Source organism: Coregonus clupeaformis, unplaced genomic scaffold (assembly GCF_020615455.1).
Source record: "Coregonus clupeaformis isolate EN_2021a unplaced genomic scaffold, ASM2061545v1 scaf1874, whole genome shotgun sequence".
Classification (NCBI taxonomy): domain Eukaryota; kingdom Metazoa; phylum Chordata; class Actinopteri; order Salmoniformes; family Salmonidae; genus Coregonus; species Coregonus clupeaformis.
The window spans coordinates 90,536-104,929 of NW_025535328.1; the positions used below are offsets into that span (position 1 = coordinate 90,536).

At 43.9% G+C, this 14,394-nt stretch overlaps 1 protein-coding gene across 1 annotated transcript; it reads right to left on the minus strand.

Moving 5' to 3' along the window:
• Positions 1 to 4,442: 4,442 nt before the first annotated feature.
• On the minus strand, positions 4,443 to 11,013 carry LOC121563710 (secretin receptor-like). Its single transcript, XM_045218887.1, has 10 exons — positions 10,977 to 11,013; positions 10,697 to 10,806; positions 10,356 to 10,488; positions 8,293 to 8,446; positions 8,089 to 8,149; positions 7,916 to 7,985; positions 5,502 to 5,593; positions 5,118 to 5,256; positions 5,002 to 5,043; positions 4,443 to 4,853 (listed from the first exon to the last, which is right to left on the minus strand). The coding sequence occupies exons 2-10, from the start codon at positions 10,789 to 10,791 to the stop codon at positions 4,683 to 4,685; spliced, it is 957 nt and encodes a 318-aa protein (XP_045074822.1). The 5' UTR covers positions 10,792 to 10,806; positions 10,977 to 11,013; the 3' UTR covers positions 4,443 to 4,682.
• Positions 11,014 to 14,394: the final 3,381 nt, after the last annotated feature.

A 14,394-nucleotide genomic window follows, 5' to 3' on the forward strand; every position in this document is an offset into this window, starting at 1 on the left:
AGCAAGGAAGAAGCCACTGCTCCAAAACCGCCATAAAAAAGCCAGACTACGGTTTGCAACTGCACATGGGGATAAAGATCGTACTCTTTGTAGAAATGTCCTCTGGTCTGATGAAACAAAAATAGAACTGTTTGGCCATAATGACCATCGTTATGTTTTGAGGAAAAAGGGGAACGCTTGCAAGCCGAAGAACACCATCCCAACCGTGAAGCACGGGGGTGGCAGCATCATGCTGTGGGGGTGCTTTGCTGCAGGAGGGACTGGTGCACTTCACAAAATAGATGGCATCATGAGGAAGGAACATTATGTGGATATATTGAAGCAACATCTCAAGACATCAGTCAGGAAGTTAAAGCTTGGTCGCAAATGGGTCTTCCAAATGGACAATGACCCCAAGCATACTTCCAAAGTTGTGGCAAAATGGCTTAAGGACAACAAAGTCAAGGTATTGGAGTGGCCATCACAAAGCCCTGACCTCAATCCTATAGAACATTTGTGGGCAGAACTGAAAAAGCGTGTGCGAGTAAGGAGGCCTACAAACCTGACTCAGTTACACCAGCTCTGTCAGGAGGAATGGGCCAAAATTCACCCAACTTATTGTGGGAAGCTTGTGGAAGGCAACCCGAAATGTTTGACCCAAGTTAAACAATTTAAAGGCAATGCTACCAAATACACTCAATTAGTATGTAAAACTTCTGACCCACTAGGAATGTGATGAAAGAAATAAAAGCTGAAATAAATCATTCTCTCTACTATTATTTTGACATTTCACATTCTTAAAATAAGACGGGGAATTTTTACTAGGATTAAATGTCAGGAATTGTGAAAAACTGAGTTTAAATGTATTTGGCTAAGATGTATGTAAGCTTCCGACTTCAACTGTATATATAATTATTTGTTATTTTTTACCCCCTTTTTCGATCTTCTCATCGCTGCAACTCCCCAACGGGCTCGGGAGGCGAAGGTCCAGTCATGCGTCCTTCGAAACATGACCCGCCAAACCGCGCTTCTTACACCCACCTGCTTAACCCGGAAGCCAGCCGCACCAATGTGTCGTAGGAAACACTGTTCAACTGACTACCGAGGTCAGCCTGCAGGCGTCCGGCGTGCCACAAGGAGTCGCTAGAGCGCGATGAGCCAAGTAAAGCCTCACCGGCCAAACCCTCACCTAACCCGGACGACGTTGAGCCAATAGTGCGCCGCCAAATGGGACTCCCGATCACAGCCGGTTGTGACACAGCCTGGGATTGAACCCGGGTCTGTAGTTACAATTTTAAAGGCAATGCGCCTTAGACCACTGCGCCACTCGTGAGACCAAGGCTTATAATTTTGTCTCTATATGCATTTCTCAAGAGTTAAATGTCTTGACTTATCAATTGTTTAGCTGCCTTTTTGTCTGTAAGTAAACCATTCAGGGACGGACATTTAGGCCGGTGACCTGAACATGCTCTGATGTTGCCCCGTTGGGCAGGTGATTTAAAAAGTGAATACTTCCAGTAGGCCTAGCCTAAAACTGATCTTTGTGAAAGACAGACGATGTTTGGCAGTCGGGCAAGTTGAGTCTGCTCTGAGAACAACCAAAATACAAAGAATTCCAGTTCTTCTTTTTCAGATTCCTCCCCTGTGTATGTGAAAGGCAGGCAATATATGGCACTATTGCGTGTAAAATATACTGAACAAAAAAATATAAATGCAACATGTAAAGTGTTGGTCCCATGTTTCAAAAGCTGAAAAATATCCCAGAAATGTTCCATATGCACAAAAAGCTTATTTCTCTCATTGTGTGTACACATTTGTTTACATCCCTGTTGGTGAGCATTTCTCCTTTGCCAAGATAATATATCCACCTGACAGGTGTGGCATATCAATAAGCTGAATAAACAGCATGATCATTACCTAGGTTCACCTTGTGCTGGGGACAATAAAAGGCCACTCTAAAATGTCCCTCAAGTTGAGGGTGTGTGCAATTTGCATGCTGACTGCAGGAATGTCCACCAGAGCTGTTGCCAGAACTGAACGTTTTAGAGAATTTGGCAGTACGTCCAACTGGCCTCACAACCGCAGACCACGTGTAACCATGCCAGCCCAGGACCTCCACATCTGGCATCTTCACCTGCAGGATGGTCTGAGACAAGCCACCCGGACAGCTGATGAAACTGTGGGTATGCACAACTGAAGAATTTCTGCACAAACTGTCAGAAACCATCTCAGGGAATGTCATCTGTGTGCTCATTGTCCTCAACAGGATCTTGACCTGACTGCAGTTCGACGTTATAATGGACTTCAGTGGGCAAATGCTCACCTTCGATGGCCACTGGCACACTGGAGAAGTATGCTCTTCATGGATGAGTTCTGGTTTCAACTGTACTGGGCAGATGGCAGACAGCGTGTATGATGTCATGTGGGTGAGCGATTTGCTGATCTTAACGTTGTGAATAGAGTGCCCCATGGTGGCTGTGGGGTTATGGTAGTGCAGGCAGAAGTTATGGACAACGTACACAGTTGCATTTATTGATGTCAATTTGAATGCACAGAGATACAGTGACGATACCCTGAGGCCCATTGTTGTGCCATTCATCCGCCACCATCACCTCATGTTTCAGTATGATAATGCACGGCCCGATGTCGCAAGGATCTGTACACCATTCCTGGAAGCTGAAAATGTCCCAGTTCTTCGATGGCCTGCATACCTAGACATGTCAACCATTGAACATGTTTGGGATGCTCTGGATTGATGTTTCCGACAGCGTGTTCCAGTTCCCGCCAATATCCAGCAACTTCACACAGCCATCGAAGAGGAGTGAGACAACATTCCACAGGCCACAATCAACAGCCTGATCAACTCAATGCGAAGATGTCGGGCTGCATGAGGCAAATCTGTATTCCCAGTCATGTGAGATCCATAGATTAGGGCCTAATGTATTTATTTATATGAACTGTAAAATTGTTGCATGTTGCGTTTTATATTTTGGTTCAGTGTAGTTTATTTTTACATTATCGGGAAAGCGATCATAATCTTCGGGTAACCAAAAAATAATCCTGACTTACCCGATGGGCAAGTGTATTCAGACTTTGTCAATACCTGCCAGTTAAAGTAATATTTTTGTTGATGTAAGAGTAACTTTGAAAATGTATGTGTTGTGTCCACAGAGCGTCCGGGAATATTTGACTTCCAAGGAGTGGCGCAGTGGTCTAAGGCACTGCATCGCAGTGCTAACTGTGCCACTAGAGATCCTGGTTCGAATCCAGGCTCTGTCGCAGCCGGCCGCGACCGGGAGACTCATGGGCGGCGCACAATTGGCCCAGCGTCGTCCAGGGTAGGGGAGGGAATGGCCGGTAGGGATGTAGCTCAGTTGATAGAGCATGGCGTTTGCAACGCCAGGGTTGTGGGTTTGATTCCCACGGGGGGCCAGTATAAAAAAATAAAAATGTATTCACTAACTGTAAGTCGCTCTGGATAAGAGCGTCTGCTAAATGACTAAAATGTAATGTAAAATGTAAGGAAAATCTAAATGGGATGGTTGGAAAGCACAGGAAGGTAAGTATTTTGGACAATGTATTATTCTGCCTTTCCACTCTCTCTGTTTTGAATGTAACACAAATCTTCAATGTGTCCTGTTTCTATTTTCAATCCAATAGGAAAGTCCAAAGAAGATGCCATAAAATAATATATTGCCTTTGTGGAAGAAATGAAAGCAAAGTATCCAATGTAGAGGTTATCTTTAGGACATTAGTGCACATATTTTTCTAAGAACCATTTTATAATAAAGCAATAAGGCACGAGGGGTGTGGTATATGGCCAATATACCACGGTTAAGGGCTGTATCAAGGCACTCTGCTTTGCGTCAGTGCGTGCCTAAGAACAGCCCTTAGCCATGGTATATTGACCATCTACCACAAATCCCAGAGGTGCCTTATTGCTATTATAAACTGGTTACCAATGTCATTAGAACAGTAAAAATAAATGTTTTGTCATACCCGTGGTATAAGGTCTGATATACCACGGCTGTCAGCCAAATCCGCATTCAGGGCTTGAACCATCCAGTTTATAATAAATTACCATGAGCAAGAAGAAAAGGGACCAAATCTGACATTTTACATGGGTGAAGTGTTGAGACAACCAAGATGACCGTTTATTAGACAACTCACCAGCAATTTGTTATCCTCTTGAAAAAGTGCAGCCTTTTGATCTGGGTATTTATTTCAGAAAATGTCAAATTGTGAGAAAATACAGTACATTGATGCAAAAGAACAGTAAATTATGTTTCTTAAAAGATCTGTCTTTGAAGTATAATAAAAGTGAGAATTTTCAATCATGTCGATACATTCTCTGGACAAGAGGCTGGCCATAACCAGACCCCTTTCCAGGATTTATCTTTCACATGTTGATGATGAAGAGCTGAGGCCTACTTCTTGTTTTTGAATATCTTCCTGTTTCTTAGGATTTCCACTGAACCCAAAATGTCCTAGATCTTCAGGCCTGGTCCATAGTCGTAGAAATGTTGCTTGAGCTTGAGGGAATGACACAAAATAACAGTGCTGTTTCCCATGCAATGTCCAAGTCTTCAAGAGTGGCCAAGTGATTCTGTGGACCATTCCTCAAGTTAAATAAAGTTATGTAACTTAAGTACCCTTGATGTCTTGAGAGAGTCCCTCTGTATGAGTGTTTTTATCTGGCATGTCTAAGAGATCTCCAGTGATTGGGGGGGGGGGTCGTCAAAGGTCATGCCAGGCTGGCCGGTCCGGAACAGGGAAGCAAGGAGACCTGGGTAAGGGGAGAGCCGCTTTGGCTCATGGAGCCATGGTGTCTTCAGCCTCCACCTTCGCCATCTCCTCTGTACCTCGTACTGTACCTGTGTGTGGGGGGAGGGGATGGAGAAAGTGTATCATCGAGCACTAGTTAATCAGGGCTAGCTGCCTAATATTAGCAATAGCACATTTATACCACTTATTTCAACTTCATTTAACATCATAGTTTTGAGAAATGGACAAAAAACCTACCTCCCCATTTAGAAAACAGTAAAGAACAGCAACTCCAAAGCCCTGGAAAGGAAGAAAGGGGAATTTAGACATCAAATAGTATTCCTGCAAAGTAAAAAAGTAAAAATCAAAATTACCTGTGTTGATGCAAGAGCCAGCTCAACAAAGGTCCATATTTTGTAAGTTAAACCACTGACTTTGATGGGTAAGAAGGCAAAGAGGATGTAGTACAAACCAAAGAGGGTCACCAAAAGAAAAGTAGATTTGGTAAGTCTCCTGAAAAGATACAAGGAAAATATGCAATTTTACAATACACAAAATACATAAATCAATACTGTACACATGTTTGGAGAGATTCCATTAGTTTGCCGTTGTGCTGGTCTTTCAGGTTTGACTGGGCAACGCTTACAGAAAGTTAGCACAGGTACTGTAACACTGTTTTAAGTTTTTTTATACCCTACAGAATAAACATCCTTGAAATGCTTTGGTAATAGTATATTCTGGTGATTTTGACAACTCACTTGTATTGGCTGAATTCAGTTCCATGCATGTCTGGCATCCGCAGTTTCCCCACCAGAATTCGTATGATACTCAGAAAAAATATAAAATTAATCTGCAATGAAATGGCAACAAATGATTACCGTAGGGAGTAAAACAAATATTTACATTCTGAGTTATATAAAAACAAACATCAAATTGTATTTGTCACATACACCGAATACAAAGGGTGTTAACTGACAGTGAAACGCTTGCTTACGAGCCCTTTACAACAATGCAGTAAAAACATATATACAAGAATGAAGCTGTATACAGGGAGTACCAGATCAATGTGCATGGGTATGGGGTACACTATTTGAGGTAGATAAGTACATGAAGTCAGGGTAAAGGGACTAGGCATCAGGATAGATAAAAATATAAGTAAAATAAAGCACAGAGTAGCAGCAGCAGCATGTGTGTGTTTCTTTTTTTGTATACAAAACATTAAGAACACCTGCTCTTTCCATGACAGACTGACCAGGTGAAAGCTATGGTCCCTTATTGATGTCACCTGTTAAATCTACTCCAATCAGTGTAGATGAAGGGGAGGAGACAGGTTAAAGAAGGATGTTTAATCCTTGAGACATGGATTGTGTGTGTGTGCCATTCAGAGGGTGAATGGGAAAGACAAAAGATTTAAGTGCTTTTGAATAGGGAATGGTAGTAGGTGCCAGGTACACCGGTTTGAATGTTTCAAGAAATGCAACGCTGCTGGGTTTTTCACGCTCAACAGTTTCCTGTGTGTATCAAGAATGCTCCACCACCCAAAGGACATCCAGCCAACTTGACACAACTGTGGGAAGCATTGAAGTCAACGTGGGCCAGCATCCCTGTGGAACGCTTTCGACACCTTGTAGTCCATGCCCTGATGAATTGAGGCTATTCTGATGGCAAAAGGGGGTGCAACTCAATATTAGGAAGGTGTTCGTAATGTTTTGTACACTCAGTGTGTGTGTGTGTATGTATGTGTGTATATATATATAAAATGTATAGAGAGGGCTAGTCAGTGCAAGATAGGGTCAATGCAGATAGTCCGGGTAACCATTTAATTAACTATTTATGGCTATTAGCAGTCTTACGGCTTGGGGGTAGAAGCTGTCTCGGAACCTGTTGGGCCGAGAGCTGATGCTCCGGTACCATTTGCCGGACGGTAGCAGAGTGAACAGTGAACTTGGGTGGGTGTCTTTGACACATTTTCAGGCCTTCCTCTGACATTGCCTGATATAGAGGTCCTGGATGGCAGGGAGCTCGGTCCCAGTGATGTACTGAGCCGTCCGCACCACCCTCTGTAGCGCTTTGCGGTCGAGGGCGGTGCATTTTCCATACCAAGCGGTGATGCACCCAATCAAAATGCTCTCGATGCAGCTGTGTAACTTTTTGACGATCCAAGGGCCCATGCCAAATCTTTTCGGCCCTGAGGGGAAGAGACACTTTCGTGCCCTCTTCACGACTGTGCGGGTGTGTGTACACCATGTTAAGTCCTTAGTGATGTGGACGCCAAGGAACTTGAAGCTTTCGACCTGCTCCACTACAGCCCCATCGATGTGGATCGGGACATGCTCTCCCCTCTTTCTCCTGTAGTCCACACTCAGCTCCTTGGTCTTACTGATGTTGAGGAGAGGCTGATGTCCTGCCACCACACTGCCAAGTCTCTGACCTCCTCCCTGTAGGCTGTCTCATCACCATCAGTGATCAGGCCTACCACCGTTGTCGTCAGCAAACTTGATGGTGCTGGAGTCGTGGGTGAACAGGGAGTACAGGAGGGGACTAGGCACACACCCCTGAGGGGCCCCCGTGTTGATGGTCAGCGTGGCGGAGGTGTTGTTGCCTACCCTCACCATCTGGGGCCGGCCCGTCAGGAAGTCCAGGATCCAGTTACAGAGGTTCAGTCCCAGGGTCCCGAGCTTGGTGAGGAGCTTGGAGGGGAATATGGTGTTGAATGCTGCGCTGTAGTCTATGAACAGCAATCTCACATAGTGATTTCCCCTCTTGTCCAGGTGGGAGAGGGCGGTGTGAAATGCAATTGAGATAGCATCATCTGTGGATCTGTTGGGGCAGTATGTGAATTGGGAGTGGTTCCAGGGTGTCTGGGATAATGGTGTTGATGTGTGACTTGACCAGCCTTCCAAAGCACTTAATAATTAAAGATGCGAGTGCTACAGGGCGATAGTCATTTAGGCAGTTTACCTTGGAGTTCTTGGGAACAGGTACAATGGTGGTCAGCTTGAAACATGTTAGGATTACAATCTGGTACAAGGAGAGATTGAACATGTCCGTGAAGACACTTGCCAGCTGGTCTGCGCATGCTCTGAGAATGTGCCCTGGTATTCTGTCTTGAAGAATCTTGAACAATGCATAGGCCTAATCATTAGTTATCAACAGAGATTGATGCACTTACAACTATGAAGAGTAGGACTGGTACTCTGAGAATCCACCAAACCCAGTCATGTACCCTTGTCTCCCAGCAGCTTGAGGAGAAAGAGAAACCTATTAATGTATGTGAACTATGATGATGATGCAATTGTCATCTGTTTAAAATGGTCTATGACATCCCATTCATCTGTATCTTACCCTTCATCCTCATAGAAGTATTTTGCCAAGCCCCAGGATACAATGACAATCATTGGCAAACCTATGTAGAAAAACAAAAACTGTTTAGTTAAATTCAATCCCTCTTTTCAGTGAACAGTTCACTATGACATGACATTGCTAGATGACATCAATGACATGGCATGTGTAGTGTTGTTGTAATGTAGAGGGGACAGGTGTCCGTACCCCAGCCCTGGATGATGTACCACCACAGGGGTTTCTTCTTGGAGAAGAAGGAGACGCTGACCAGGGTGTGGAGGTAGTGTCCCTCCACCAGCAGCCAGCTGTAATTAGCCATGATGCAGTAGTTGGAGAACATCACCACTAACTTACACACCACCTACAGGATATGATGAGAAAAGATACACTACATGACCAAAAGTATGTGGACACCTGCTTGTCAAACGTCTCATTCCAAAATCATGGGCATTCATATGGAGTTTGTCCCCCCTTTGCTGCTATAACAGCCTCCACTTCTGGGAAGGCTTTCCACTAGATGTTGGAACATTGCCACGGGGACTTGCTTCCATTCAGCCACGAGTATAAGTGAGGTCGGGCACTGATGTTGGGCGATTAGGCCTGAATCGCAGTCGGCGGTCCAATTTATCCCAAAGGTGTTCGATGGGGTTGAGGTCAGGGATCTGTGCAGGCCAGTCAAGTTATATTTACTCATCAATCTACACACAATACCCCATAATGACAAAGCGAAAACTAAAAACACCTTATTTACATAAGTATTCAGACCCTTTGCTATGAGACTCGAAATTGAGCTCAGGTGCATCCTGTTTCCATTGTTCATCCTTGAGATGTTTCTACAACTTGATTGGAGTCCACCAGTGGTAAATTCAATTGATTGGACATGATTTGGAAAGGCACACACCTGTCTATATAAGGTACCACAGTTGACAGTGCATGTCAGAGGAAAAACCAAGCCATGAGGTCGAAGGAATTGTCCGTAGAGCTCCAGAGACAGGATTGTGTTGAGGCGCAGATCTGGGGAAGGGTACAGCAATGTCTGCAGCATTGAAGGTCCCCAAGAACACAGTGGGCTCCATCATTCTTAAATGGAAGAAGTTTGGAACCACCAAGACTCTTCCTAGAGCTGGCTGCCCGGCCAAACTTAGCAATCGGGGAGAAGGGCCTTGGTCAGGGGAGTTGACCAAGAACCCGATGGTCACTCTGACAGAGCTTCAGAGTTCCTCTGTGGAGATGGGAGAACCTTCCAGAAGGACAACCATCTCTGCAGCACTCCACCAATCAGGCCTTTATAGTAAAGTGGCCAGACGGAAGCCACTCCTCAGTAAAAGGCACATGACAGCCCGCTTGGAGTTTGGCTAAAGGACTCTCAGACCATGAGAAACAAGATTCTCTGGTCTGATGAAACCTGGCACCATCCCTACGGTGAAGCATGGTGGTGGCAGCATCATGCTGTGGGGATGTTTTTCAACGGCAGGGACTGGGAGACTAGTCAGGATTGAGGGAAAGATGAACAGAGCAAAGTACAGAGAGATCCTTGATGAAAACCTGCTCCAGTGCGCTCAGGACCTTAGACTTAGGCGAAGGTTCACCTTCCAACAGGACAACGACCCTAAGCACACAGCCAAGACAACGCAGGAGTGGCTTCGGGACAAGTCTCTGAATGTCCTTGAGTGGCCCAGCCAGAGCCTGGACTTGAACCCCATCGAACATCTCTGGAGAGACTTGAAAATAGGTGTGCAGCAATGCTCCCCATCCAACCTGACAGAGCTTGAGAGGATCTGCAGAGAAGAATGGGAGAAATTCCCAAATACAGGTGTGCCACGCTTGTAGCGTCATACCCAAGAAGACTTGAGGCTGTAATCGCTGCCAAAGGTGCTTCAACAAACTATTGAGTAAAGGGTCTGAATACTTATGTAAATGTGATATTTCAGTTTTTTATGTTTCATAAATTTGCAAACATTTCTAAAAACCTGTTTTTGCTTTGTCATTATGGGGTATTGTGTGTAGATTGATGAGGGAAAAAAACAATGTAATCCATTTTAGAATAAGGCTGTAACGTAACAAAATGTGGAAAAGTCAAGGGGTCCGAATACTTTCCGAATGCACTGTATAGTGTAGGAGGGGTATTTTAGTATGTTTAGTATTTTTTGAAGAGTTAGAAAAGTGAGTTATTCTGCTTTCACACACTAAATTACACATTTCTCTCTATCAATGTGTTCATCCATTTACACATGCATTGACAGTCACTACAAAGTACAGTAGATACGTACTGGGTAGTCGTCACAATGGTAGAAGTCTTCATCGGTGAAGAGCACAGAGTCTTTGATGAAGATGAAGGAAGCACGCAGGATGAAGGAGACAAAGAGTTGGATGTGGATGTAGTTTCTGGTGCAGTGCAGTTTCCTAGACAACAGGAAAAGTGTCAAAGCAGCTGTAAATGTCCTCCTTGACCAACATGCTTTTGACACCCATGTTGTAATATGTTTAATCCTCCACTGAGACACAATATTAAGATAAGCATGTTGGTTACAGTCTGGTTTATTGGGTATCCAAATGGATTATCATATATTTTTATCATAATAATTCTTAGACTTGATTCTCTGTTTCTCACCTAAAGAGACAGAGGATGGTGATGGCGATGGTGAGAGAGATTAGAGAGAGAGCGTAGCCTGCAGTGTACATGGTCTTCACGTAGGGGAAGTACATGTGGGAGTCATGTGACTGGGAGGAAAAAGTGGCCTGGTGTAAGAATATATTTTTATGAAAATTGTCCATGTATTTTTAAATCACTGCTCAACACTTCTATGGCTTTCCCTTATTTTTATGTATTTGTCCTGAATCAAAGACAAAACCATTGATGTAGCATATACTAAGATTACACATGTACCCACCTCTCCAAGTAAGTGTAAGGTTTCGTTGAAACATGCATGCTCGTACGGGAGGGAATGGGTCCGTCCAGCCCGTGTCTGTGCAGTTCCGGTACACTTTACCTGGAAAATCATACAGTCTCATCAATACTTACTTACTGTTCTGTTCAAATAAACGAATTATGGCCATCAAAATAGTCGGCATCAGAGTAAAAAAACTTGACCATGCAGAGCAACGGTGGAACAGACCAAATATTTTCTAAGACACACAGACCTACATAGTACGCAGGTTCAATCTCTCTGGTATTTTAGTGCAGGCAGTAGTTTTTGCAGGCTTCATTTGTGTTATGTAAGGTTGTCATAAATCACTTCATGATGCCGCTGTTTCCACAAGCAGACCTTTTATGAACTCTTTACCACTCCTCTGTCCTTTTAGTCTATCGCATATATGAGCATCAATCAACAGTTTATGGTAGAAAGACAAACATTTTTGTATTGAATGGAAACAAATTATCTTAGTAGTGGATCATTAACTAACACATACATAATAGCCAGGGGTGGGGTGGGAGTCTAAGACATCATAACAGCCAGGGGTGGGGTGGGGGGTCTAACACATAACAGCCAGGGGTGGGGTGGGGGTCTAACACATCATAACAGCCAGGGGTGGGGTGGGGGTCTAACACATAACAGCCAGGGGTGGGGTGGGGGGTCTAACACATCATAACAGCCAGGGGTGGGGTGGGGGTCTAACACATAACAGCCAGGGGGTGGGGTGGGGGGTCTAACACATCATAACAGCCAGGGGGGGGGGTGGGGGTCTAACACATAACAGCCAGGGGTGGGGTGGGGGTCTAACACATAACAGCCAGGGGTGGGGTGGGGGGTCTAACCAGCATAACAGCCAGGGGTGGGGTGGGGGTCTAACACATAACAGCCAGGGGTGGGGTGGGGTCTAACACATAACAGCCAGGGGTGGGGTGGGGGGTCTAACGCATTGTAACAGCCAGGGGTGGGGTGGGGGGTCCAACACATCATAACAGCCAGGGTGGGGTGGGGGTCTAACACATAACAGCCAGGGGTGGGGTGGGGGGTCTAAACATAACAGCCAGGGGTGGGTGGGGGGTCTAACACATAACAGCCAGGGGTGGGGGTGGGGGGTCTAACACATCATAACAGCCAGGGGTGGGGTGGGGGTCTAACACATCATAACAGCCAGGGGTGGGGTGGGGGTCTAACACACAACAGCCAGGGGTGGGGTGGGGGGTCTAACACATAACAGCCAGGGGTGGAGTGGGGGGTCTAACACATAACAGCCAGGGGTGGGGTGGGGGGTCTAACACACATAACAGCCAGGGGTGGGGTGGGGGTCTAACACATCATAACAGCCAGGGGTGGGGTGGGGGGTCTAACACATAACAGCCAGGGGTGGGGTGGGGGTCTAACACACACATCGTAACAGCCAGGGGTGGGGTGGGGGGTATCTCACCTTCTGATTTGAAGAAATTGGGACAGTTATGTGATGCAGTTTCCCCTACAAAAGCAGGAGACCAGCAATTCAAGTGGTCCCACATACCCTTGCAGTCTGTATAAGAAAAAAAAATCAGTTACCATTATCTTTTTTTTTGGGGGGGTATACATGTGTTTGGTGGTTTATTGTCATGCATTATATGGCAAACAGTACCTCGAATAAGAATGATGTACGGCTCACAGTCTGCTTGAACCTTCATAGTTAAAAAGAAAAATAATGTGTGCATGTGTATCCCATAGCCTACAGTGCCTCCAGAAGGTATTCACACCCCTGATTTTTACAGTGTAACAGACTGAATTTAAAATTGATTAATTGAGATTTTTTGTACTGGAATTAAGTGGAATTATGTTTTTTGAAATGTTTACAAATAAATAAAAATGAAAAGCTTAAATGTTTAGAATAAGTATTCAACCCTTTGTTATTGCAAGCCTAAATAAGTTAGGAGTAAACATATGTTAACAAGTCACATAATAGTTTTATTTTATTTTATGTTACCTCATCTCTGTACCCCACACATACAATTATCTGAAGGTCCCTCAGTCGAGCAGTCAACTTTACACACATATTCAACCACAAAGACCACAGAGTTTTCCAATGCCTATAAAGAAGGGCACCTATTGGTAGATGGGTAAGAAAAAAATTAAAGCAGACATTGAATATCCCTTTGAGCATGGTGAAGTATTAACTACACTTTGGATGGTGTATCAATACACTAGTGACTAAAAAGATAGGGGTTCAACTCAGTTGCTGGAGAGGAAGGAAACCAAGGGATTGCCATGAGGCCAACGATGACTTTAAAACAGTTAAGAGTTTAATGGATGTGATAAGAGAAAACTAAGGATGGATCAACATTGTAGTTACTCCACAATACTAACTTAATTGACAGGGAAAATAAGGAAGCCTGTACAGAACAAAAATATTCCAAAACATGCATCATGTTTGCAACAAGGCACTAAAGTAATACAGCAAAAACATTGACAAAACAATGTATTCTGAATACACAGTGTTATGTTTGGGGGAAATTCAATACAACACATTACTGAGTAGCACTCTCCATATGTTAACATAGTGGTGGTGCACTCATGTTATGGGTATGCTTGTAATCATTGGAATGGGCACAGGCAAAATCCTAGAAAAAAACTCTTCAGTCTGCTTTCCACCAGACACTGGGAGATTAATTCACCTTTCAGCAGGACAAAACATAAGACCACATCTACACTGGAGTGTTCCTGAGTTGCCGAGTTACAGTTTTGATTTAAATCTGCTTTGAAATTCATATGGCAAGATCTGGAAAATGGTTGTCTGCAATGATGAACAACCAATTTGACAGAGCTTGAAGAATTTTGAAATGAATAATGGGCAAATGTTGCACAATCATGTTGTGGAAAGGTTTAGAGAGACTTACCCAGAAAAGACCACAGTAGTGTAGAAAAGTTGCAAAGGATTTAATATACACTGAGTATACAAACATTAGGAAAACCCTAATATGTGTTAGCATTTCCCCCCACTTTGACATGAAAGTATTTTGTGTAGATCATTGACCAATTTTTAACCCTCTTTGTAATAACAACATTTGGAAAATAGGGGTGTGAATAATTTCTGAAGTCACTGAGTGTACAAAACATTAAAAAAGTATTCCTTATTTGCAAAGTTTCTCAAAATCTAAAGGCATAACCTTCAACCTAGATTATTTTTCCATGACATAGTAGATGATCAGGTGAATCCAGGTGAAAGCTATGATCCGTTATTGATGTCACCTGTTTAATCCACTTAAAATCAGATAGATGAAGAGGAGGAGACAGGTTAAATATGGATTTTAAGCTTGAGACATGGATTGTGTATGAACAATTTAAATGTGAATGGGCAAGACAAAAAAATGTGAACAGGGAGTAGTAGGTGAGGTGACAAGTTTGA